This window comes from Simochromis diagramma, unplaced genomic scaffold (genome assembly GCF_900408965.1).
Source record: "Simochromis diagramma unplaced genomic scaffold, fSimDia1.1 OVJJ01000165.1, whole genome shotgun sequence".
Lineage (NCBI taxonomy): Eukaryota > Metazoa > Chordata > Actinopteri > Cichliformes > Cichlidae > Simochromis > Simochromis diagramma.
In genome coordinates, this window is record NW_024387467.1 from 1,166,861 (window position 1) to 1,193,998 (window position 27,138).

Here is a 27,138-nt window from a genome sequence, read left to right on the forward strand (position 1 = left end):
TTAATATTTCTAATAATCCTTTCACCCACTCGACGGTGTACAAAGATCCTGCGTGATGAACTGAAGGTTTCAGATTTTGATCCATCAGCCCATAAAACCTTCTTCCAGTCTTCAGTAGTCCAGTGTCGGTGTTTCATGGCCCAGACGAGCCTCTTTGTCTTATTCGGGCTTTCTTGCTGCAACTCATCCTGTCAAACCTGCAGCTTGAAGTTTTCTCTTCACAGCTGAAACTGAGACTTTCTCACTACGACCACTAATCAAATCAAATCAAATCACTTTTATTGTCACATCACATGTGCAGGCACACTGGCACAGCACATGCGAGTGAAATTCTTGTGTGCGAGCCCCACAAGCAACAGAGATGTGCAAACACAACAACACAAACGAGCAAAATACAAGAATGGCCAACCTGAAACTAATAAATATATGTACAATATATAATAGTGTATGCATTTCTGGATGTGTATACTAAATATTTTCCTGTGTGTGTGTGTGTGTGTGTGTGTGTGTGTGTGTGTGTATACACATTTTTACAAATTAAATAGTAAAAAAAAAAAAAAAAAAAAATAATAATAATAATAAAATATATAAAATATACAGAGTTGAATATGTGCAAAACAAGTGGCATTTATATACAGTGTGGAGTGCATAATGTTGAAGTTCCAGTAGTGAAGCTGAGGTGTCTATGACGTGTTCAGCAGTCTGATGGCCTGGTGGAAGAAGCTGTCTCTCAGTCTGCTGGTACGGGACCGGTACTGGTACTATGAAGCTGCTTGAAGCTGTTGTCCTGTGAGCCGCCGTCACACAGCTGTTAACTCTCAGAAACTTGTCCTCTGAGTCAGTCGTGTCTTTGGGTCTGCAGACCTCCTGCTGTCACAGTTTCTGAGCCTTTGATGCTGAAGGAAACTGGACTCACTGACACCTTGACTTTCTTTGCAGTTTCTCTGTAGGACAGACCGACATTTATAAGTGTTATGATGGTCTGTGTCTCTTCCACTGTTAATTGCCTCTTTCTCACCATGTTTGTAGCAACACATTACTTTCTGCAGTACAATAGTGTTCAGCTGATGCTCACGAGGGTACATCAGTGTGTCCCAGCACTGCTTTTATGCAGACAGAGGGGGAAGTAATCCAGAAAGGTTGGAACAGCTGTAGGAATTAGTAGCAGCAGCTTTCAAGGCTTGATCAACCTCCGTTGCTGCAGAGCAGCTTTAAACTGTTAACTCATGTTGTCCCTGAAAAAGGCCTTTTTGTATAATTCTGAAATGCACATTATTCTTCAGTTTTGGCTAACCTTACCTTTTTTAGCCTCTGGCAGTTCAGCACTTACCTTTGTACCATTTAAGCTGTTCATTGGACTTGAATGACTTGAAGAGCTGGAAAGATTGGGGCATTCTGAAACTCTTGACCAGTATATATTGTAGTGTATATGGCAGGTTGACTTTGGGATGCTTTTAACTAAATGTAAACATTTATGTTACCATTAGTGTTTGTCCTGATCAACCTACTTTATTTTCTTATGAAAAACTCTTGAATATGGGCATGAGTCGCCAGTTTGTGGACCAAAACAGCTTTTCAGAGCTGTGAAAACATGGAGAACACGGGCATTATCTGAACCATTGAAAAAACCCTCAGAATGCTGACTTTGCTGAAATGCAGCCAGTGCAAGTACATCTGCATCCGGTAGCAACCCTGAACCCTAACAAGCTGCCTAAACTGCCCCCAAAACATCCCAACCCAGCTACCCAGCCCAGTTGCTCTTGGCCTGTGGGTGCATGGAGCGGCTAAGCCCCCGTGTTCGCTGGCCAAAGCCCTGTGGGATTAGACCCATTCAGGCAGCGGGAAGCCACTGGTGGAGAAACAACAGACATGGGAAGTGACCCTTAGCTATAAATTAGAATTCTGAAGCTTTGCCTTACTGTGATAAAATGTATATTTCAGTGTAAAGGCTTCTGTCACAACACAACTTTATCTATTACAGTAGAACAACTCAAAGTGTGTGAGGACTTTGGGACCAGACCCCTTTATGTTTTTAAGTCATTTGTATCTCTGTTTGTGTGAGTCTCACTTTCTTTCACCGTCGCTCTGCCAAAACTGATCTTATGCTGCACAAGACCAGGCCTCTTGTTTATGAGCGCTGTGCTTGGTCCTTGAATATCACCTCGTGCAGAATAGACCCAGTATGAGGAACTTCATCTGCCATTTATATATAAGGCTCTGCAACATCGCAACAACACCACAAATGGTTTATTTGTATGAAACTACTTTATTTGTTATGTACGGAGCCCCTCTGATGACATGGTCCCAAAAATCAAAACATTGTGCCCACAAAATACTGCTTCGTGCCCACAAATAAGCATTTTGTGCGCACGTTATACCTATTTCATGCCCACGAAGTAGTATTTTGTGGGCACAATGTTTTGATTTTTGGGGCCATGTCGTCAGAGGGGCTCCGAGTTATGCGCCGTACAAAACAGAAAGAAATTAAATCAAATAGCAAAAAAGAAAACTTACTGACCAGCCCTTTGAAAGTTAACCATCACTCATGGTGCTGCATCATAATGACGTTGGTCTAGGACTGACCAATCCCTGGTCTGGTCATTCAGTTAGCATTAGCCAAGAAGTCAGCTAATGCTAATCAACATGAGTAACCCAAATATGGCTGACAAAAAACCGAACTTGGTCATATAGTTGTTATACTGCATAATTTAAACAGTTTCTCCGTCTTCAACACCAACACTGAGACATCAGACAGACCCGCTGTCCTTTGGTCATTGCTGTCCACGCTTTAGTTGTTGGACAGGTTGTGTGGCTGCAAACATTCACCACGCTGACAGGTGCTTGTGTTGGTGCATCGCAGCCAAACATCTACACTTGCACAGACCAAACACACCATATTTCCCCAGTCTTGGCTCATTTAAACTGGCTTCCAGCACGTTGTTGAATTGATTTTAATGCTTGTTTTTAAATCTCTAAGTGGATTATCTCCATCATACCTCTCTGATCTGATAACTAATAATACTCCTAAGAGAACTCTCAGGCCAGCTGACAGGAAACAGGAAACACAGATCGGGCCTCTGCTGCACCCAAACTTCTCTCCAACACTTTTTTAAAACCCGTTTGAAAACACATTTTTACTCTCTAGCTTTTGATTGTGACTGAGTTTTGTTTTGTTCATTGTGTGTGTTCGATCTACTTTTTACTATGTACAGCACTTTGGTCAACCTGTTGTTTTTAAATGTGCTTATCAATAAATGGATTGATTGTTCCTCAGGATTTTGCTGTGCTGCCATGCTCTTTATAGAAAGAAGAGGCTTTCTCCTAGAAGCCCTTCAAGCCATACTTGTTCAGTCCTGCTCTTGTGAACTTTAACCTGCTAATTGAGGACTGTAGAGTATGACATGCAGCTTCTCTCAGTACTGATGGTCCGACCTTGGGATGAATTTGCGAGGCCTGCTGAGGTCCAGACCGGTTTTATTTCCCCCTCATTGTAAAATGCTGGAATTGAAGGGCACACTTCCTTTCTCACATTTCTCTGTCAGCTGTTGTTCCATTGACTCTGGACTGCATTGTTACTAAATCTGCCCGTCATCCAAACACACAGGCAGAACAATACCACAGCATTATGTCACCGACTGACTGACAGAACAGATCTACGTGTATGTGTGCGATGCATTGTCACACAGGTGAAATCCCTGTGTGTCTTTAGTTGGCTTCCTGAGCTCATTGTCTCTCCCTCCTCCTCTCCGTCTAGCACAGTTTGTTTTGGCAGCCCCGGGTGTCTGATGTGACTACCGCTGCGTCCCAGCAGGGACTGGACCTAGTGGTGCCCCCCCATCCTCAACCCTGATTCTGCTGACAGGGCCCAACCCACCATGCTGAGATAATGCCATTCCAGAGGGATCGTGGCTAAAGCCTCTCTTTCTGGCTCTCAGGTATATAAAGAGGAGGCAGCTGTAGAGAGGGGAGCAAAGCACTCTGAAAGCCTTCTTCAGCCACTGCTTTACCGCCATCGTTCCCCCATTCTTACCTCATCTCCATTTTTCCTCTGCTGGATTCCCCACCAAGCCAAAGTAGACCAGACTGTCTTCAGTTGCTATGGATATTGCCATCCAGCACCCCTGGTTCAGACGTGCCCTGGGCTCTGTCTACCCTGCCAGACTCTTTGACCAGTTTTTTGGAGAGGGCATGTTTGATTACGACCTCTTCCCTTACGCCGCCTCCACCATCAGCCCCTATTACAGACAGTCACTCTTCCGCAACGTTTTGGATTTTTCCAACTCTGGGATCTCAGAGGTAAAAAATATGGATTTAGTCTCATATTCTGTGGTTATTAGAGGATAGACGGCGTACATCTCTTGTTTAATACATACTTGTATTTTGTCTTGAGTTTAGTTAGACTGAAAGCTAACATCTACTGTGCTCCATACAACGTAGAGTCAAGAAATGAAGTTGTTGACCTAAAGTTTCAGAAGTTAAGGTCAAGAGATGTTCTCTGTGTTTGTCTCCCTCAGGTGAGATCTGACAGGGATAAGTTCACAGTCTACTTGGACGTCAAGCACTTCTCTCCCGATGAGCTCAGTGTGAAGGTCGCTGACGACTATGTGGAGATCCAGGGCAAGCATGGAGAAAGACAGGTAGTCCTCCTCTCTGATGCACACACCACGAGTGAGTGAGTTAGACTCATAGGACATAAAGGCTTCCTGAGGGATTTTCCAACACGAGTCAGATCACTGATCAGAGATGTAGCAACAAACCACACGTACGTACGTAACCACGGTGCTTAGACATACAAACCTGTTTATGTTAGACTGTGAGAAAGTTCCCTGTAATATGTAGGAAAGGTAAAAAGATGTATTTGATCACATGAAGATGCCTTCAGTGTTGTTATGGGGTGTAATAGGTGTGCAGCTAGGTGTCCTCTAGCCTGGACATTATCATTTTATTTTGTGTTATTAGTGGAAATGAAAAGAGGAAAAACAAGTCATGTTGGACTGAAAAGACTAAATAGACATTTAACACACAATACTAACTTATCCTGGCTCACAACAACTCCACTCAGTTTGTCACCCGTCTTAATAGAGCTGGGTTGGTCTCTTACTTTGAAGGCTGAAACCCTCAGCAGTTAGCAGGAAGCAGTGTGTGCTCGCTCTCTCGTGAGAGTGAGCTGAGTGAAGCTTTCCCTGGACTGACAACGGCTTCATGGCATCAATACTGCTGTTTTTCAGGACGACCACGGTTACATCTCCCGTGAGTTTCATCGCCGTTACCGCCTCCCCTCTAGCGTTGACCAATCATCCATCAACTGCACCTTGTCAGCTGACGGTCTGCTGACTCTGATCGGACCAAAGGTCAGCGGGGGGAGCGAGTCTGGCCGCAGCGAGCGCAGCATCCCCGTGACTCGTGACGATAAGCCCAACGCTGCCGCCTCCTCCTAGAGGCCAAGTGCTGGTGGGTGACCCGGGGCACTGAAGGAGCTCAGCCCCGTGAATAACCAGCATCAACTGGGATGGACGACTCCAGAATTCTTCTTTCCCCCTTTCCTTAGAGGATATCTGTGTCTTCCCTGCTTCTCTTTCTATAGTTACTTCTTAACTCATTAGTATCACTGTTTAAAGTATAACAAAAATCGGCCCGCCAAGGCAGTCGAGTAAGAGGTGCTGGAGTTTTTAAAGAGAGAAGTCATCTGGAGACACTCACATGGCCCAGCATGTTTCAGAGCAGTCCTCTGACAGGCTTTGAGCTTGAAACAAACATGTCTGGCATGTTCTGTACCAGCCCTGGTTTCTCCCATTCATGTTCTTCCTCTGAAGCCTTTGTCTCACATATATCCTGTACTGAAGTCTAAGCTTTGTTCAGTGGATATCTGCTCACTATTCAAGTCCATACTAAAGAAGCAATAAAGCTGTACAATTAACAAAATGCAACCCCTGTGTGGTCTTACTCCTTTTGCCCTTCTTCTTATCAGCTCAGACTTTGTTTTGATGAATCAGGAAGAACAGAGAGAGTTTCTATAAGATAACAATGATTTCAGTGAAGCGATTTTAGCAGAGTATACAGAGGGTGAGTGACGCCTGCTCGTGCCTTTAGTCCATGGATACAGCTCAGTGTGTGCAGCGTGGGGTGACTGCACAGAGAACAGATCAGTGCAGAAGACCTTCAGAGCAGTTCAGTCCTGTGCTTCTGCTGTACTGACACGACACAGACACACTGCAAACATCTTTACTAGGACAGGTTTAACAATGCAGATCTACATGCACTTTAAGCACTAACAATGCACAGCAGTGTGAACATACATAGAAGCTGAACGGTGAACAATGCAGTGAGAAAGGCTCTTCTTTCACTTCAAGTCCTCCCTCGTCACACACGGCTCTGTTTGCAGGCCCGGCCCTGGAAACACACCATGTCACAGTCTGTGCTCAGAAAGGTCAGGGATGGATCTCACGGTGATGTGAGGAAGGGACAAGTGTCTACATTTGCATGCAGTGCACAATCACACCAGCTTTAGACTTTAGATCTGCCCGTGTGAGACATCAGTGCAGTTGCTTCTCTATTCAGCAAAACAGAGACTAACAGCCGAACCCAAAACACACTAACTAGTGCTTTCACTAACTGTTATGTGATAAATTACCAGGTGTGAAGAAAAGTAGCAGTGAAAGACTCAGATGCTAACAAAAGAAGCAAAACAGGTGAAGTTAACCTGAACACATACAAGGTCCTCATTTCTGTCCTGACAGAGTTAGTGTGGTAAACACAATGACTGCAAGAGCAGGGAAGCAGGGTTCATCATACTGTGGTACCTGTTGGAGGGCCTGGAGGTCCTCCAAGGTCTGCAGAGCAGTCACTCTCAGGCTTGGCTGCGTGCTGGCAGCGAGCCTGCTGACGCGAGCACACAGGTCTGGATCCAGGAGCGAGGAGCCCAACAGGAGCAACACATCGTCCTCTAACAACATGGACTGCAGGAGACGCAGGGAGTGGAGACACACCTCCCAGTGTCCGTCTACAGACACACAAATTAGATCCTGGAATACACAGTCTGTGACACTGACAGTTTATTCAATTAACTATATCAGTGTCATTGAAGGTTAGACTTGTAGGCTAGAGCTAGAGCACAGTGTCTGCACAGTGTCTGTGAGTGATGGGCAGACACTGTTGTTGTTGGAGCATGCAGCAGCTTACCATCAAGCAGGCTCCAGATGAGAGGGAGGATTCCTTGGTTCTCACTCAGGTACTTCAGTCCTTTGAGACTGATGCTCACGTTATAGAGCGCCATCAGCATCAACCTGCAGCAAAGCATCACCGTAGTGAACAGCAGTCCACACTGCAGAGAAACACTGACATCTAGTGGCCACAACATATCAACACATTCAGATCCCTTTTAAGAGCTTTTAAAAAAGAAGTTTAATAAAATTCCAGTCAGTGAGTGGTGGCTGGTCAGCACTGTGAAACTATGATGTTCGTCAAGTTTGTGGGTTTCATTGTGGTCGTATGAGCTCTGCACACTGTTGCAATTACAGGTATTTACTTTAGTAGGCCCCTTTTTACTAACACACATACCACACACAAACATTACAAACTCTTGGTCACTATAATAATAATAATAATAATAATAATAATAACTCTATTTATAAAACACTTTCAAACAAAGTGCTGTGCAGCAATTTGAAACTAAAAAGATGAATAAATAAAAGCGATGAATAGCAGTACAAGTAAAACACAATACAAGTTAAAAACAGTAAGAATTTAAAAACTAAAAGCCACAGAATTAAGACATGTACACAAATGTGTGTTCAACACATGGAGCACGGGGTGGAACATGAAGGTGTAAAAGGTCGGAGAGGTATGAAGGTGCCAGTCCGTTTAAAGCCTTGTAGGTGAGCAGCAGGACCTTAAAATCTGCTCGAACCTGACGAGGTAGCCAGAGATCTCAGAACAGGGTAATGTGCTCAAATTTCCCAGTTCTTGTTAAAATGCGAGCAGCTGCATTTTGCACCATCTGTAGACCTCTGAAACTTTTCGTGGGAAGCCCAGAAAGAAGAGCGTTACAATAATCAATACGTGAAGACACAAATACATGGACAAGAACCTCTGCAGTGTCGCTTGACATAACCTGTCTGATTCTGGCTATGATCACTTTAACTTTCTACTAATATGTCAATGAAAACAGAATCTGCATCTTTCTATCCACGTGCTGCTGATGATCAGGGTGCAGCCAGCATGGGCAACAGTGTGAGCAGACATGCCCAAACCTCCATCTCCCACTGAACATCCTTCAGCTCTTATCATAGGACACCGAGGCATTCCCAATTGAGAGACATCCCAGCTGGACATCTCTGAAATATCTCACATATGAAGGGTACCAGTGAGGTGGCTGCACCGTATCAAATGGCTCCAATCCTCGTGGAGAAGCAGCAGCTTTAATCCGTGTTGGAACTACTTATGTTGTTTGTCTTAATAAAATGTTAGAACTTCAATGCTAGAAGGAAGCTCAGGAAACAAGGAGAGACATCAGAACACAGATCAAGTTTTTAGACACGCCTTTGTATCAGTTTGAAAACCTTATGTTACGTCAAAGTGTCCATGCTGCCCAGCAGGGCGACAACAATACTCAGCCTTTTATAGCTGAGGGATAAGAATGATGACAAAGGAGGCACAAAACCTGCAGCCCAAATTCTTCTACAAACTGTTACATGGATTCTATATTGTACAGAATGAGAAGCCAATAGTCACTCACAATTACAGCAGCTGGAACTGCATGGAAACCTGGACCTACAACCCTCTGGAAACCAGATTCCAGCTGTTATCAGCTTTTTAATAGTTGACCATTACTGGTTATAAATGGGATGATTCATCTTGGCAGACTTAGACCGATGAACTGATGAGTATACTGATGTTTATACCAGAGAAGATCTTAAAATGGAGCGAGTACGTTTAGCTCATAGCATTACCGTTAACTGTCACAATACAAAATCTAACTCAAATAAAGTCCAAACTTCTCTGAACACTCTTTAAATGGAGAGTCGTCTTCACACTGAGGTTAATTATGGAGTTCCACAGGGTTCAGTGCTAGGACCAATTCTGTTTACATTATACATGCTTCCCTTAGGCAGCATCATTAGAAGACATAGCATACATTTACACTGCTATGCTGATGACACCCAGCTCTATCTGTCCATGAAGCCAGATAACACACACCAATGAGTTAAACTGCAGGAATGTCTTAAAGACATAAAGACCTGGATGGCCGCTAACTTTCTGCTTCTTAATTCAGATCAAACTGAGGTTATTGTACTCGGCCCTGAAAAGCTTAGAAATATGGTATCTAACCAGATTCTTCCTCTGGATGGCATTACCTTGGTTTCCAGTAACACTGTGAGGAACCTTGGAGTCATTTTTGACCAGGACATGTCCTTCAATGCACATATTAAACAAATATGTAAGACTGCTTTCTTCCATTTGTGCAACATCTCTAAAGTTAGAAATATCCTGTCTCAGAGTGACGGTGAAGAACTAGTTCATGCATTTATTACTTCCAGGCTGGACGACTGTAATTCATTATTATCAGGATGTCCTAAAAACTCACTGAAAAGCCTTCAGCTAATCCAAAATGCTGCAGCAAGAGTCCTGACAGGGACTAGAAAGATGGTAAATGGACTGATTCTTATATAGTGCTTTTCTACTCTCCCGGAGTGCTCAAAGTGCTGTATACAACATGCCTCATTCACTCAATCTCCCAACTGCCCACACTGACTCTAAACTGAGTGCTTTTATAACAAAACTCACACTCCGATGGATGCATCGGAGAGCAACTTGGGGTTAGTATCTTGCCCAAGGATACTTGGCATGCAGACTGGAGGAGCCAGGGATCGAACCACCAACGTTCCAATCAGTAGGTGACCTGCTCTACCTCCTGAGCTACAGCCACCCCGAGAGAAAGAGAGAGCAGATTTCTCCTGTTTTGGCTTCCCTTCATTGGCTTCCTGTTAAATCCAGGATTCAAAATCCTGCTCCTCACATACAAGGTCTTAAATAATCAGGCCCCATCTTATCTTAATGACCTTGTAGTACCATATCACCCTATTAGAGCACTTCGCTCTCGCTCTGCAGGCCTACTTGTTGTTCCTAGAGTATTTAAAAGTAGAATGGGAGGCAGAGCCTTCAGTTTTCAGGCCCCTCTTCTGTGGAACCAGCTTCCAGTTTGGATTCAGGCTCGATCAGGTGACACTGAATCCCTGAGGCTGGTGGGGATTCCCATGATGCACTGGGTGTTTCTTCTTCACTCACTATGTGTTAACAGACCTCTCTGAATTGAATCATACTTGTTATTAATCTCTGTCTCTCTTCCACAGCATGTCTTTATCTTGTCTTCCTTTTCTCACCCCAACCAATCACAGCAGATGGCCCCGCCCCTCCCTGAGCCTGGTTCTGCCGGAGGTTTCTTCCTGTTAAAAGGGAGTTTTTCCTTCCCACTGTCGCCAACGTGCTTGCTCATTGGGGTTTTCTCTGTATGTATTATAGTAGGGTATAATATATAATAATATTAGATTATATAATATAAATATATAAAGCACCTTGAGGCAGCCGTTGTTGTTATTTAGCACTGTATAAACAAAACTGAATTGAAAATTTAATTCAATTTAACCTGAACCGCTGAAGTGCTCCCAGTGATGCTTACAAAGGAGTGCAGCATGGAAACACACCCTGTCACAGGCTAACTAAAAATGTGTGGCTGCCATCAAAGTCTGCACAAGCCTATTCTTAAAAAGACCCGGATGTTCTCCTGTTACTGTTTCATTCTAATAAAGTGTTTCAATGGTGTGGACCTGACTCGGATCTGTTTTCACTTACATTTCACACAGTGTGCAGACTTTTTGAAAACTATGTTGTGAATAAAGTCAGTACAGCTGACCGACACTGAGGCTCACTGATGGTTTCAAATTAAAATCTATATTACTGAATGAAAAATGTAGGAATTTTACTTTGCAAATGACTGCTTTAGAGGAAAGTAAAAGTAGGTTTGATCCTGTTATGATTCATGGATCAAACATTGTGTCACGTTCTTGTTAACTCTATTCAATCCTGATATATATTAATGACAAAGAGGTTGATCCACATACACTTTCAGTCTGGGGAAGACACCAGGCTTCATCAACTTGAGAAGTTTCATCAAAGTGTCCAGCAAGACATGCGCTGAGCTTGACAGGAAGTCCCGCCCCTGCGTTACTGCTGCTACATCTGATTGATAAGAAACAAAGAAAAGTAGTTATTCGTGTTCATGGAGGTTCTAAGAAAATGTGGTTCGACACATCCTTTCTGACTGCTAGAAGCTTCAGACTCACTAGTAATGGTCCCAGCCACTGCCAGCACAAACTGGTGCTCGTGGGAGTTGTAGTTCTCAGTTTGACTTTTCTCCTCTTCATCCAAAGACGTGACAAAGCTCTCGAGAGTCTGAGCAGCTACAGCAAGGAAGGCCTGCAGCTTCCCCTGAAGTGCGCGCACGCACACACACACGCACACACACGCACGCACACACAATCCAGCAGCATTAACATCTGCTGTTACAAATACTGTTAGATCATGTCTCAGTGACCAACAAAACATGGAGCCAATTTAATTTGGAGAGAGAAGAGAAGGAGCAGAGAGGATGCTCTTTTGTTTGCACTGCATAAAATTATCATTATGTGGAATGACCAAAATATATGGAGCCATGTTTCTTTTGCATCAAACACTTTAAACAACATATTTTATTGTTACAGCTAAAGATGTACAACACAGTGGTCAGAAGGTCATTTTGTAATTATACTGTGTTGGTTTGATCAAGCAAGTCCATCCATCCATCCATCTTCATCCGCTTTATCCGGGGCCGGGTCGCGGGGGCAGCAGCCTAAGCAAAGAGGCCCAGACCTCCCTCTCCCCAGCCACCTCCTCCAGCTTATCCGGGGGAATACCAAGGCGTTCCCAGGCCAGCCGAGAGATAAAATCTCTCCAGCGTGTCCTGGGTCTGCCCCGGGGCCTCCTCCCGGTGGGACATGCCTGGAACACCTCACCCAGGAGGCGCCCAGGCCATGTCCCTATTGCCAGTCTTGGCAGCCGGGGGTCAGTCCGCCAGGGCCTCCGCTCCTGGCCGCCACCCGGCACACAATGCACCCGACCCCTATGGCGCCTCCTGCGGGTGGTGGGCCTGCGGGAGGATGGGCCCATGTCTCCTCTTCGGGCTGTGCCCGGCCGGGCCCCATGGACTAAGGCCCGGCCACCAGACGCTCGCCCTCGGGCACCCTCCCCGGGCCTGGCTCCAGGGCGGGGCCCCGGTAACCCTATCCCGGGCAGGGTAAACTGTTCCCTCGGTGTCCTTTTCATAAGGGTCTTATGAATCGCTCTTTGTCTGGTCCCTCACCCAGGGCCAATTTGCCATGGGAGACCCTACCAGGGGGCAAAAGCCCCCAGACAACATAGCCCCTGGGATCCCTGGGACACACAAACCCCTCCACCACGATAAGGTAGCGATTCAAGGAGGGATCAAGCAAGTCAAACTAATTATTGTGCATGCTGGGACAAGTTTGTTACTGTGGAAATGATTTTTGATTTTTTAAAGGCAGATATTTGTTCCGGCTGCAGCCCATTCCCAAAACACTTGTGTCTCCTCCTACTGGGATTAAACTGGGATCTGATGTTCATGTATTGAATACTGTTTCACTTTCAGCTGTGGCTGCACTTTATACAAACGCTACTGACCACTAACATGTATCCCTGTAGCCATATTTGGGGGTTTTTTGTTACAGGAAAACAAGTCCAAGTCCACACACAGAGACAGAAAAGACTGAAGATGACTCACATCAGCCAGCCAAAGTGAGACGGTGTCCTCCTTGGCAGAGCAGCTCCACAGCAGACTGCAGGCAGCAGATCCCAGACCAGAGCAGAAGTCTGCCTGCTGCTGCAGCTCCACTCTGCTCTGCCACAGTTGCTCACGTAACAGCAGCTTTTCCTGAACATCCATTCACGTGGATTCAGTGCAGTGTCACATACAACAAGTAATAAATGACAGCATGGCTTAAAGCAAGACAAGCCCAAATTCATCAAGCAAGTCCAGTTTCCTCAGTGGGATACCAGAAATATTTTCATGTTATTGTTATGAGTCCATTTTCAGGTCTGACTGTCGCTCTCACCTCTTTCTCTTTTTGACTCTCAGTTTGCACAGCATCCAGTCGAGACTGCAGGTGCAGACACTCCTGCCTCATCTGCTCCTTCACAATCTGCTCCTTCACTAAACACACACACAGTTTGAGAGCAGATATTCTTATGTAATGTTTCTAACACTAGTTTTGCACAACATGAAACTTTGTCAGTTTTAAGGTAGAGTTTTGGTCCCATTTTGATTATGTCATAATCTCCCAGTCCTGTAAGAGGCCGGCAACCTCTCCGGAGTATAACCGCCTCTAATTCCAACCCCTGAGACCCTAAACTGAATAAGTGGCTGAGAATCGTGATTTATGACACGATCTCCATGGTGGCGGTGAGTGTTTACCATGAGAAAGCAGAGACAGGGTTTCACTGCGGTGGTCCTGGGTTTCTGGACCTTCTATGGGTTTGTAATTCTTTTCATTTTCACAGGGACAAAACAACCAGTTAATAGTTAACAAGCCTTCTTTAGTGGGGGACACTGAGGCCTGAGCCCTTCATGGAGTGTAGCACACAGGTGAACCAGGGGGAGGACATGATATTAGGGGCCATGGAGTCTAAGCAGTGAATGGCAGTATGCAACTTAAAAGCCTGCGTCTTACACACAGCACACTGTGTGGTCTGTGTGTGCATCTCCCACAGATGTGAACTAGGTGTCATGTAGTAACAGACTTGATGTTCCTGTAAAGGAAGAGGAAAAGGGATAGCATAGTGCTCAGAGATGGACAGGTCAATACAGGGCACATCTCAGGTCCAGTGTGGGACCTCTTAGATGATATGCTGCGTGCTGCTGGAGCAGTCTAACAGTGGCATACATTCTGCAGTGAAGGGGCAGCTGTGAGAGTCAATATGGGTAAGGAGGCGTGTGGAGGAGGACAAGCTGGGGCTTCTGGGGGTGGTAAACAGGGTCGAGTGGACAGAAGAATCCAAAATGCTGTCGTGCCAAAAAGTGATTTCTGATTTTTCCCTGCGTTTTTTTTATGTCTCTTTGCTTAGACAAAGATATTAAAGGGAATTTAAAGAAGTTCAGGCGCCTTCTTCCAGGCTCCTTAGACCACCATGAGCTGGATGACTGAGCACCTACACAGACCAGTCCTTTGGGTCACTTCAAATACCTTTATAGAGCTGTCACCTTATATTTGGCGCAGTGCTAGAGCCCTCCTGAAAAGGACATTTTTAATGTCAATGACAGTTTTTACCCAGATAAATGGGTGAAAAACCTTAAGTGCAGCGTCTACCATGCAGGCAGGTCAGTGAGAAAAATAAATGACATCTCGGGGGTTTGCAGCCTCAGCACAGCCTTTATCATCCCCGTGATGCATTCACGGTGGTGCTGATATTTCAGCATCTCTGCAGCGCTATCGAGGAGGAGCGACGGGAAGAAACACGCGTGTGACAGATGGAGGAAGATGTCACAAAGAGAGGAAACGGAAAAACCTTACAGGTGATGACTGATTCGTTTTAGACTTTTAAATCACACGTGATGTTTTGCTGAGCTGGCTTTTTGTTCGTGTTTTTCAAAGGTTGGATGGAAACAGCAGACGGCTGGTTAGAGTACGGCGGGGTTCGTAAAGAGCGCTTCTCAGCTTTGTCGCGATGACGTCTGCGCCTGTCAGAGGACATCAAGGAGCATGCTCAGTGTCACGGGAGATTTGATGACATCATCATCCAGGAGCGAGGTGATGGCAGAGATCCAGCAGAGCCGACGGGACATATTTCATGGTCGCCATGTCGGAGCACAAGCAGCTAGTTAGCAAGTTAGCCTCTGTGCCAGAGCCAGAGAGACGGGGAGCACCACCCTAAAGCCAGGCCGTGGCAGGCGGAGGCCAGGATGCTGGCAGACCGGGCTGCTCTCAGAAGAATGGTCCAGTGGAAAGCAGCGGGGGTGACAAACAGCCGGACACAGCAGCAGGTGAGGACACCAGGCACCTAACAGCACCCAAGATACTGTCTCCATGTCTTTAGGAGAATTTGTGGAAATACCACATATTCACTAGTTTGACAGGCAGGAAATACTATTTTTGTACCCCCACCCCAAACTGCTGAAAGCTGGGAACCTGGCATAGCTCGGCGTGGTGTGCAATGTCTTACAAAAAAAAGACACGACCCAATTCTTCTTATATTACCACAACATACTGTGGTGAGACAACATCCTTCGTGAATAGCAGTGCTATATGCCTGTGCAGGTCATGGTAATCTAAGGAGCTTGGAAAGAAAAGCAACTGGACTTCTTTAAGGTTCTTGAAGATGTTTGAAGAAACTGGTGGAGAGTCCCAGGTGGCTCACAATACCAGTTGTCTGCCACCTACAATCCAGTTTGGAGATCCCTTCCCAGGCACCTTAACAACCACTCACATCTTGCCAGTTGACCTCAACAGGTCAGGTGAATTGGTGAAGCAAGGTCTCACAATGGTCTCACCCGAAACCTCTGCTGATAATGACCCACACCCTTTTTCACACCTTGATTCATGTGGTGAGACACATGATCAGCAGTGGGTCAACTCCCACTAGGGTTGGAATACCGGGGACTCTCTTAGAACCGAAGAAGCTTCTCGGATGAGAGGTGAAATGTCTTCAAGAAACTTAAAGTCCAGATGCTTTTCTTTCCAAGCTTCTTAGATCAACAGTGCTGTATATTTACTGGGTCAGGCCCGGGTCAGAGTAGAAGATAAAATGAGGCTAATGAGAAAGCAGGTGCACCTGGCTTTCCTTATCACCTGTGAGGGCTGTTAAACAGACCTGGCTCCACTGACCAGTAGACAACTCTGTCTCTCTGTAGCTGGATGTCTTCAACAAGCCTTCAGGTTTATACATTAAGTGTATATGTTCTGCTCTGTGATACACACATCACCCTCGTGTTTACTGCAGGATCAGAGTGGAGTTGAGCATACTTGTCTGAGCTGCTCGGGCTTTATGCAGCATCTCCATCAGATCCCCATTCACAACTCTGGGCAGGAACTCTCTAAGCTGCATGACTTCTGTGGTCAACTTCTCTAAATCTCTCTTCCTCACTCGGATAAAGCCACCCTGGAAGAAAAAAAGATAGAAAAAGACTGCATCCTTCTTTGCCACAGATTCACTCATTTAATTGTGCTTTTTTAGATTCTAAGTAATCCATAGACAGACAAGGAAACTATTAAATATGCACTCCAGACCAGGCAGAGTGTGATAAGGGCTCAGTGTAAACTGCTATCACAATGAAGCATGTCTGTAGGATGGCCTATAAATAAGCAAATGAATAGAAAACACAGAAGGAAAGTCTTAGGTATGTGTTGGCTGACCATGTTCTGCAATATCAGCTTCAGTGCACTGATTCTCTGAGTTTTAAATCATCACCATCATTTAAGAGGTCTCTGCTGAGTTACTGGTTTAACTTAATTAAGTTCAGACAGACTTTACAGTGTCTCCTTTATGAAGAAGCTGGCGACAGAACAGAGACACTTCCTGTAGTTTCTTCATTGAAATTATGCACAGCCCACATTTTTAGTTTTATAATGTAATGTAAGTCTACAGTGTCATCTCAGGGTTTGAGCACACTGTCTAAAGATGGCTCTGTCACTCAGATAGTTGTATTTGAATTAAAACAAGGTTAAAGGTTTAGCTGCTGGCTTGAAAAAGTCCCACTTTTATTAGCCAGGTACGCGTTTTAAATCTGTACTTGTAGTAACCACTATCACAGATTCATCAAACACTGAGAGGCCCAGTCTTTGGACTCCAGCCGGTCTGACGAGGACAAAGCTAAAGATGCCGTCTTTGTTCTCCTGATTAGCAGGAACAGCAGGCAGGTTCGTCCGGGGCTGGCTGGGTGTCTTACCTTTGCCTTTTGGCTCGTCTTTTTCCCGCCTGATAAGGCTGCCATGTTACTGCTGGTTGGTGAGTCTGCTTCTGGGGTCACAGAGACCAGCACTCAGTTTATTACACAGCCAGCAAAGCTAGCACGTTAGCTAAGAAATGTTTCTGAATCCACAGACAGAGGTTTGAGTTGTTTAGTGCCACATCACCAATGTTTTTGAATATATTGGACACATAAAGATGCTCACCAGTGGTGTGAGTCAAAGGACTGAGGACCTGTTCCTGGCCGCTTTTTAGCGCAGACCGCCCCAAACACACGGGACGTAGCTGTGAGGCGGGCTCCAGTCCGGGTTTTACGGCCTGCGAGAGAGCTGGGCTCTTCCTTTGTGTTTGAACTTCTTCAGTGTGCTCCGTGGGACCGGTGCGGTGGAGACAAGCGCTTCCGTTTGCCCTCTCTCAGCTCACTCATGTCTGGGGGACTAGAAGCCCGCTTCTCCGGGGATGACGTGTTTGTGAGCCGCTTCCCAGTGCACCGCGCCTGCCGGGATGGAGATGTTGGGGCTCTGGTCCTTCTGTTACAGCAGCTGTCAAACCACATCCATCTAACTGCCGAGGACTCCTTCTATGGATGGACTCCCATTCACTGGGCTGCTCACTATGGACAGGTCAGCATGCAATCACTGGGTATTCAATAGTGGTGTCCATGAAACACGAAAGAGGGTTAAAATAGGTGTGCACTTTTGCCTGCTGCTGTGAACTGTAACCACACTGTGTGTATTATATGTTTAAACTCCAACATGGCGGCGGACAGCGCTCATAATCAAGCTAAAAGATTTTTTCCTCTTTAATATTTCGCCGCGCTCCTTTACTGTGTTTGATTGGCCCAAACAGTTATGTCTGAGTACCGGCGTACAACAAAGGTTTTTTAAAGACAAAAAAAAAAACTTGACGTGTTTGGAGGTTTTCATTGGTTCAGTAGGAGCCAATCGCTTTTTAGGCGCCAAAATCGGCTCAAAACAAACACCAGAGCCTGCGACGCCGCAACAGCCTCTGTTCTCTAGAAATATAAAAACTTGCTCTCTGTTTTTTTTATTTTATTTTATTAGATGATTAATTACTTCTCGTACTATTCTGATCTCCTTCATTTTATATCATTGTCTTTACCAAAGCTCTGCTAGAAGCGTCTCTTCAGCCACCTTGAAATATCTCCAAACACTTACTGGGCACATGTTTTAAGCAGTGTCTGGATGTACTTACACGTTTTGCTTATACGTCCCTGTAAGCGGACCTTAGGTGGGATTTTAAATATGTCTAACAACCAAAGTCAGCTGAAGCCTGCTTTGAGAACAGCACGCTGTACAATACTCAGGTGATATACAAGGAGAACTGTTGGAGATTTCTTACAATGAAAGTGCGTCAGTGCAGAGGTCTCCTCTGAGATCTGCAGCAGTGACATACATGATCAGTGTGTCACTGTGATTCTTGTATTTGTTACTGGCATGTGGCACAGCTGGAGTGCGTGATGCACCTGGTGGAGATGGGCTGCGAGGTGAACAGGGTGACCAGCCGATTCAATCAGACTCCAACACACACTGCAGCATTCGGAGGACATCCTCACTGCGTGGTGTGGCTCACTCAGGCTGGGGCTGACGTCAACAAGCAGGTCAGTGTGTGGAAACTCACCTATTGTGTAGTATTTAATGCTTAATGTGGTGCTGTTTGCATCTATGAGTGTTATCACTGAATATTTGAATCTAGGGACCTCTGGTTTATGCATCTGCTGTACATAAGTTAGATGAAATTCATTTTATTGACAGTGTCTCCAGTGTTGTTCACACTAAATATGTACTTGTAGTCATGGTAAGGTTTTGGGACTGAACTTGTACTTGCAGCAAAGCTGAAACGATAATGAGAAATGGATGCAGAGTTCACAGTGCCAGCAGTACTCATGAACCCGAGCTCTTCCATCAGTGGCCCAGGCGTGGGCCGACAGGGCAGGAGCTTTGACTGCTGCTGGTCACCTTTTATTTCAAAAGAGCAGTGCACAATAATCTGAGCAGTGTCACCACAGCTGCAGTCCTGTGACTGTGAACATTTTCATATTATGATATTGTCTCCTAGAGTTCGATTGGTCAGTAATATTAGTGTCATTTTTGCATGTCTATAACACAGTTGGCTTGTGCTATTCTAACAGCTTCATTCATATCTCAAACCTTACAGTTTACGTTGTGTTTTCAGGACTTTGTTGGTGAGGCTCCCATTCATAAGGCAGCTCGGTCAGGTAGCTTGGAGTGTATCCAGGTCCTTTTGATAGCAGGCGCTAAACCGCAGTAAGTATCCTGCAGTCTTCGGTTTAGTAGTAATATCCAGTGTAAAGCACCACAGAAGCTCTGGCACACCGAGTGTGAACCACAGCAGCTGCTACACGTCTTAGATTTGAGTCATGTAGGCCACACATGCTCAGCAGGTCTGGTCAGAATAACTACGGCTTTTATTTGTACTGTGAAATTTACTTTAGTGGGAAATCCTGCAGCTCAGTGCTGTGCTTCAGATATCCCGCCTGAGGTAAACCCAGAGGAGGAGGATGAAGGGGCATCAGCCAGCATAATTTCTGCTGACTTGTTTTTGTTTTCCTGATTAACAGGCTGCGTTTGGCGTTCTTTAGTGCTGCGTGTTTCCTCATGCTAACAAAGATCAGCTGCTGTGGTTCTGCCGTGTTTTCTGTTGTCCTGAAATCTTATTCTTAGTGTCTCATCAGCTGTTGGGAGGGAACAAGCCACAGTGGTCTACTGTTAACATCCTCGCAAACATTTTCCATCTGTCATCACCAAGATGAAGATGTAGTGAAGTTCTGGTACAAACAGGTGACATGAAATAGTCTCAAGATCCTTGATTCAAAAAAAAAAAGTAATTGTCCTTAACTGTCCATAAGGAAGTTACAGCAGAAAATCCATTCTGTGGCGGTGTAGTAAATAATGGCCTCAGGTTCTATTAATACTTAACTTAGTGAGAACATAATGATAAAGACCAGTTAAAATCTGTGCCAAAGCTTGCTTTATTGGACAAATCCAACTCATAAAGCCATATGTTTTACAAATCTTTGAACCGAGATAATCTATCATTTTAAGAAGAATACGAGCTGATTTTGGGTGTGACGGCAGCAACACCTCACAAAGAGTTGGGATGTTGGATTGGAGCGATCAGAGGTTCAAAGCAGAAACAGCTGGAGGAAGAATTTACAGTTAATCAGCTGGTAACAGGGAGGGACACGTTCAAAGAGCAGAGTTCCTCAGAAGTAAAGATGGACAGAGTCCATCAGTCTGCAGAAAACTGCAGGTTCAGAACAATGTTCCTCACTGTGAACATGTCATCACGGACAGTAATGATGGAGCTGATTCACAGCTCTGCGTGTCATCCACACATGCAGGATAAAGAGAGAAGAAGCCAGATGTGGGGTGGGGTTGCATCAGTGCCTGTGGACGGCCTTTCCAGATATGCAGCTGGGACATCTGGAAAGGCTCCATCAGTGTGTGAAAGTACATACAGGTTTTAGAGCTGTAGAGGTGTTCCATCCACGTGTTTCAGGGAAGCAGATGGCATCAATGAGCCATGCTGGCTCACTGTAGAGGAGTCCGTCTGCGGAGCTGGCCTGCCTGCAGCCCAAACTGTTCACCAACTGAGAACATCTAGTGTGTCATGAAAGCAGAGCCAGGACTGACCAGAGCGGGACACCGGTCCTCTCCCAAACGTGCAGCAGCCGCCTCCTCAGCTCACACGTGTTTACAGACTGTAGTTAAAAGAAGGCAGGAGGCTGCACAGTGATGAACGTGGCCCTGTCCACCTTTGTTGCTGCCAGCACATTCATAATGACCTTACTGTTTCTCAGACGGTTCATTTTAGTTTAAAAAAGGTTTTCTGTGAATCAGAGTTTACGACGTTCTGCGTCGTACAAAGTGTCCCGCTATTAAAACGTGTTTCAGTGGCCGTTCCCTCCAATCAGCTCATTTGAGTGCCATTTGCTTTAAAGAGTGATAGTAATGTTGTGTGTGTTGTGTTTTGTTCAGCAGCGGCTCAGGTAAAAATCCTCTGGTATGTTTGTCATGATGCACAGCAGAGAAAAGTAGTGAGTGTAAAAGCAGAAAAGCTCATGTTTTTATGCCTGCATGTGGCACAGCAACAGCAGTTGAACATGTAAATATGCTGTGCTGTAATATAAATGGAGACAGTTACACCACCTGAGACTCCATAATAAGAGGAAAACACAAGAACAGTGATCAGACTGTGGCCTTTGTCTTTGCTTTCTCCTGAAAACTACACTCATTTATCATTTAGGCTTTTACCTTAACCTACTGTTGTAATGAAAGCAGAAAGTTCTCAAGAGACTGTTAATAAAATTATAAAATATTTAATAAAAATGATAAAGTAGCTGGGGCAGTAAAGCAAGGAAACATGGCTCTCCATTTACTGAGCAAAAATATTGAGAGACGGTTTAGTCCATCGGTGTCAATACCTGTAGATTATTTTTATTAAATATTTAGTCTCAGAAATGTTCTGCTTTTATTGAGTTCTTCCTTTTGATCTCTTTTCTGATGACCCACTGATGGGACGTGATTCTTGACCAACACAGAGTGCCTACAGGGGGCGCTGTAGCGTTCTGTGTTGAAGTCTGGCTGCTGTGAATGTTTTAAATGGAGAGAGGAGCTGTACCTGTCAGTACCAGCAGAGTTTCTGATCTCACTCACTGAGCTCTGCAGTGCGTGATCCTGTCAGCTCGGCTGCTTTTCCTTCTCAGCTCCCACTAGATGACACTGAGCTTCCAGGCTGGACGACTGCAATTCCAGGAAGTCCAGGAAGTCCTAAAAACTCCCTGAAAAGCCTTCAGCTGATCCAAAATGCTGCAGTAAGAGTCCTGACAGGGACCAGAAGGAGAGAGCAGATTTCTCCTGTATTGGCTTCCCTTCATTGGCTCCCTGTTAAACCCAGAATTCAAAATCCTGCTCGTCTAAATAAAACTGAAAATGAGAGCAACAGCAACCTCTGCACTCACGTTATGGTGGTTACAACCTGACGCAGCTGCTCTCTGTGTGTTACACTCACTTTGTGGATTTGGTCTAACGCCGTAGCGTGCTTGACCCCACTTCCTCAACCTCTTCTCTATATCTGCCTTACCAGCCGGTGAGAGAGATGGAGCGCGGCTGAGGACGACTGACGAGTAGTGACTGATTTCATTCTCATGCAAAGAGTTTTTTGATGGTTTAAATGAATTTTATTAGGCCAGTTTCCAGGGAAACCATTAACTGTCTAATGACTTGAATGTCCTGTAGAAATAATACGACTACTTTACAGAATCCTTGACAAAACTGATACAGATAGAAATGTTTCTGCTGTTATTAGCAACTGTAAACTGATTCATGCGTCCACTAACCTACCAAATAACCACTGAACACAGTATTATTAATGTATTTAATACTCACTTGAATGTCTTTGTAACTTTTCCCAAGAGAAATCAGAGCTTTGAGACTCAAAAGTGAGTACTCACATGAGCTTTTCTGCTCAAGGCATTTGCACACTCGTTGAAGGACATTTGAACTGTTTTGAAATCAATATAAAGATGTGTTTTTGCAAAATGTTATATATTATGTTAAAAAAACAAACAGCTGTGATCTTGATTGTCAAATTGTGCTGGCAGAAACAAACACCCTGCACGTTGTGATGTTTTTCAGCCTTTGAGTTTGAACTTGATTTTCTGAAGTTGTCCCAGAAAGAGGGAGCAATCCAAATAGGCACTGCAGAATCTGCCACACGTGCATCTGCGAGCAGCTTGCAGTTGTGCCACTGAGTGCTCACTATCGCTTCCCACAGTTTCTGCAGCTGGCAAACTGGCGAGGTATTTCCTGCAGTGATTGGTTTCAATGCTAACAAAGCACTCACGATGACTGTCATGTTTAGGCATGCATGCTTAGCTCTCACCTCACTGTTTACATACTGTGTGCTAATGGGACACGCCTCAGCCTCACTAATGATTGGAAGCTTAGTCTCAGGAGTATGTCAGAGTGCAGCGCTGTGCAGGGCCGTGCTGTGCTGTGCAGCGCTGTGCAGGGCCGTGCTGTGCTGTGCAGCGCTGTGCAGGGCCGTGCTGTGCTGTGCAGCGCTGTGCAGGGCCGTGCTGTGCTGTATGTTACAAAGACAACGGAGCAATTTGGACAGAAAAAAATAGATTTATGTCAGAATTTGCAGCAGGTAAACATACCTGTAAAATGAAATGTCTATTTTTGTAGGTTTTTAACCAAATTACATCTGCACTCACTGGCCACTTTATTAGGTACTCCAGAGGAAAGAAAAGCTTAGACTTGATCTCAGCATGTTTGAGAGGTTATGTGGAAACATCTGTGGATAATCAGAACTTGATCTGTGGTTTTCTACAAAGCACAGCTCATTTCCTAATGATGACTCACTTCAGAGTCTCTCCTTCTGTTCAGGGCTTTCAAACCCAAACCACCCCAGCATTACAGAACAGAAGCTTCAGCGCTGTGAGCTTACTTTAGAACATAATCGAAGCTTAGAAATCACAAAAGCATGATCGTTTTCATGACAGCACAGATGTACTGTGTAGGATATAGGAGCAAAATGTTGGCGATTCCTGTGTCCTGATTGGTCCTCCAGTTTCATCCTGATGTTGTTCTTTTTCATTTAGGACCATGCATAGACCACATCTCAGACGGTTAGAATATTAGGGGAAAAAACTGCCCCTGTTCTTCATCATTTCATTCAAAAACCTAAACTTTCATATCTTCTACACTCCTTGTATCCATTCTCAGCCGAGCCGAATGTTCACAGCGGTGCAGACGCTGCTCAGCATCACCCATCAAAGTGAAAAAGTGCAGCAGAAGATCAGTCAGAAAAGTCCAGCTTCATTTATACGTGGCTGAGACTTCACGAGTGTGGAGTGGAGGTGTTACTGCTCTCCAGGTTGCTCTGATGGCCTCTCTGGGTTTTTGGGTCGGCTGGTTCTTGTTTTCCTCTTCACATAATCTCTATAGCTCAGGTCAGGTGAGTCGGCTGCACATCACTCGCTGGGCCCACGTCCTCATTTTAGGTTTGACAGCGTTTTAGTAGGTAAAGGTGATGCTTGGACATGAACTGAGCTGCGGTTTGGGGAAGGCCTCGAAGGGGACTGGCGACGGCTCCCGGCCTGGCAGATCCCCGTGCACTAAATAGAAGTGAAGAAGTTAAGGAATTGAGAACAAGGAGGGAGGGAGGGAGGGCACGTAAAGGAGAATGAACAGTTTGCAGAACTGGGGGAGCCTCTGTAGATGACAACCAGAACGAGTGTGTTTGGAGGCGTGGTCCCGCTCCTGAAATACCGAAACATGATCTCGAGAAATGAGTGTCTTCACAAAGCTAATGAGAGAGAGAAGCATGAAGAGCTCCAACGTCTGCTGGTAGATGTCTGTGTTGACTTTGGAGCAGCACCAGGAGGTGACATGTGAGCAGGGCTCTCAAACTATTGACGTGAAGAAATATAATGCAACTTGGCATTGGAAATGTTTGTTGTTGTTCTTCTGTGCTACTTGAACAGTAGCGTGAGATGGCAGTGGCCCACAGCTCATTTCAGTTTGAAAAGAAGACTCTGGACCTTCTCCTCCTCCTGAGATGCGCTGCTCTGTTATCTCTGGTTCAGCGGAGGCTTGATCTGACCTGTCAGGCTCTCCCAGGTTCTTGAGATGACTTTTCTTGACACTGATTTCGAGGCTGAGGTCATGTCTGCTGCACCTTTTCCTGCCGTGCTTTTCCCTTCCGGTCCACTTCCATGGAGATGCTCCAGTACGGCATGCTGTGAGCAGCCTTCTGTGGCTGCTCATGGATCCTTCTCAAACGTGACGTCAGCAGTCAGACGGTGTACGTCCTCGAGACTGTCTGAACAGTAACTTCCTCAAACTCGAAATATTCTAATGATCTGAGATGCTGGAGTGCAAATTTTATGATCCAGCATCAGAATGAAAACAAACAGGTTGAAATGTTTCATTTTGCATGAAATGAATGTAGAATATTAACAATACAAAAAAGAACTTTATTGATAATATCCAGATTGTATTATATCCAGTTTTGGGAGGCATGCACACGGCTTTCACATCTGTGTGATAGACAGGAAAGTAAACAGTTTGAAACACGGCCTGTCGTCTTTAGCTGAAACATGGCTGTGATCGCGGTCCTGCTGTGTGTGAGTGGGCAGGTTAGTCACAGCACGTGTTGCAGGGTGAGACCATCAAGACTCGGACTGGTTTTCTTCGATCGTGATGGTTTCTCCTTGCAACATTAGAGCTCTGATGGTTTGAGGTGCTGTTACCCAGGATGCACTTTGTCTGACTTCATTCTTGTTTAGTTTAGAGAATGCAAGCGGGCAGACGGCAGCAGACCTGGCCCACGCTCAAGGCTTCCACGACTGTTTCTGCTTCATCTCCAACGCCCAGAAGCACCTGCAGCAGTGTAACGAGGGGAACATAGTGCAGAATGGAGGCGGCGCCCCCTGTGGTCTGGGCGCGCTCAGCAGAAAGAGGCAGCTAGCCGCCCTGGACGCGGGCCACCTGAAAAAAGCCAAAGGGGCTGATGGTAAGAAATGTTTACGTGTCAGGCGTGTGCGCGGTGCTTGCTTGTTTGCTCTTCTCATCGTGCTGTGCTGCAGGTATGCTGGTGCAGAGCGGCGCGCTCGAGCTGGAAGCCATGAGCCTGGAGCTCAGCGCAGGTGGGTTTGCTCTGCGTGGCAAAGCAGCAAATGGCTACAACAATATCACATGATCTACCTCTGATCCCATTTTCTCTGCTGCTGTGTTTAAAAGCAGATTTCAACAACGGGCATCTCCACGCTGCGCCTCCTCCTCCGCTCTCTCCAAACTCTCACTCTCCGCCACGTTGTCGGCGGGCTTCAGCCGAGATGTGCGGCTCGCTGCACCTGAGCAGCAGCCCGGGCGGCTGCGTCTCCAACTGGCCCGCGTGCCTGGGGCCAACAGGGGTGGACTGTGGGGATTTCTTGCATTATGGACACTACCATGGCTTTGGCGACACGGCCGAGGAGCTGAGTGACAGCGGCTGCATCCGGGCGGAGCATCCATCCAAGCAGGCTGTGGGTGGCAGCATCCACCTATACCACGGCTCATAAACCCGGAGGCTTCGTCTGCAGGCAGATGTGCTTCCACTAAACTTTAAAGGATTACTCTGGCGATGAGAAGTAATCCTCCTGTGCCTACAGCCCACAGCCAGGACGTGTCAGGCTCACACTGACTCAGCTGGGTGGTGAAAAAGCTGCTTCCAAAAATAATCTTCAGGGATGAATTTCTGTGACATCACACTGTAGGGCAACACTATTCTCATAACTCGAGTTAACTTGGTTCTCTTGGTTTAATCAGCAGCATCTCTGCAGCCCTGTCCTCACAGTGGCCTTTCAACCACGGACAGCTGGTGGGAATATTTCACTCGTCTTTGTGCTAAGCTGGTTCAGAGCATTAGCAGTAGCACGGTGCTGTTTGGCTGTGTGGGTGTGGAACTCGTCCCGTCTGCTGGGGCCTTCATTAACCGAGGTGTTTACTGCTCTGGGCTCAGGAGTGACCTCCTGCTCACCGTGTTACCTCAGGAGTGTCGTTGAACTGCACTGAGGCTGAAAACTGTTTTCGATCTCACTGTAATTTCATGAGGCTTAAACCATTTCTTGTGTTTTGTACGACGGTTGTAGAGGCGCCGTTTTTCACTGTGTGTCACACGACCTTACACTGACCTGCATTTGTACTCAATAAAACCTGTTTTACATATAAAACAGTATTTGTGCATGTTTTGATTTTTCACACAAATACATTAACGTAGTTTAAACATGTTTGAGTTAAATGTCAGACGGTTTTCTACAAGGTGACATCAGGCTGCCTGACGAGAAACCCAAAGACTGCCTGGACTGAGAGATGACGTCACTACGTGGGACAGAGCGTCACTGTGACACCAGCCTGCGCTCTACCTGTGTATAAAGAGCTGTGCTCCACATTCGTGGACGACACCGTGCACTCAAACTGTCGTGGCTGCTGGATTTATTTTGCCCGTCTGTACATTTATATTGACCCCAGAGATAATGCACCTGCACAGCCTCTGGGATCATCTCAATACTTTCCCTTCAGTCCAGGTTTTTTC

General features: G+C 45.6%; 3 protein-coding genes and 1 long non-coding RNA gene across 8 annotated transcripts; 3 read left to right on the forward strand and 1 right to left on the reverse strand.

The window, feature by feature from the left end:
* The first annotated feature begins 477 nt into the window (after positions 1-477).
* Positions 478-26,779, forward strand: LOC120723353. Its single transcript, XR_005693723.1, has 2 exons — positions 478-518; positions 26,597-26,779. It is a non-coding gene; the product is annotated as an uncharacterized LOC120723353 (long non-coding RNA).
* On the forward strand, positions 1,562-5,631 carry cryaa (crystallin, alpha A). Its single transcript, XM_040014764.1, has 3 exons — positions 1,562-4,296; positions 4,515-4,637; positions 5,229-5,631. Exons 1-3 carry the CDS (start codon positions 4,099-4,101, stop codon positions 5,436-5,438), a joined length of 531 nt encoding a protein of 176 aa, XP_039870698.1. The 5' UTR covers positions 1,562-4,098; the 3' UTR covers positions 5,439-5,631.
* Positions 5,755-17,253, reverse strand: LOC120723351 (heat shock transcription factor 2 binding protein). Of its 2 annotated transcripts, none has more exons than XM_040014762.1 (10): positions 17,217-17,253; positions 16,991-17,061; positions 16,068-16,203; positions 13,164-13,246; positions 12,833-12,982; positions 11,340-11,484; positions 11,118-11,235; positions 7,180-7,283; positions 6,801-7,000; positions 5,755-6,390 (listed from the first exon to the last, which is right to left on the reverse strand). In XM_040014762.1, the coding sequence occupies exons 2-10, from the start codon at positions 17,033-17,035 to the stop codon at positions 6,361-6,363; spliced, it is 1,011 nt and encodes a 336-aa protein (XP_039870696.1). In that variant the 5' UTR covers positions 17,036-17,061; positions 17,217-17,253; the 3' UTR covers positions 5,755-6,360. The 2 variants fall into 2 exon arrangements, with proteins under 2 accessions (XP_039870696.1, XP_039870695.1); XM_040014761.1 differs by having other exon boundaries at positions 13,164-13,261.
* On the forward strand, positions 14,758-26,778 carry LOC120723350 (ankyrin repeat domain-containing protein 10-like). 4 transcript variants are annotated; one of them, XM_040014759.1, is made up of 6 exons: positions 14,758-15,088; positions 18,479-18,631; positions 19,207-19,298; positions 25,352-25,578; positions 25,652-25,711; positions 25,806-26,778. In XM_040014759.1, the coding sequence occupies exons 1-6, from the start codon at positions 15,008-15,010 to the stop codon at positions 26,123-26,125; spliced, it is 933 nt and encodes a 310-aa protein (XP_039870693.1). In that variant the 5' UTR covers positions 14,758-15,007; the 3' UTR covers positions 26,126-26,778. The 4 variants fall into 4 exon arrangements, with proteins under 4 accessions (XP_039870693.1, XP_039870694.1, XP_039870691.1 ...); XM_040014760.1 differs by lacking the exon at positions 14,758-15,088 and adding an exon at positions 17,409-17,633; XM_040014757.1 differs by lacking the exon at positions 14,758-15,088 and adding an exon at positions 17,409-17,633 and having other exon boundaries at positions 25,809-26,778.
* Positions 26,780-27,138: the final 359 nt, after the last annotated feature.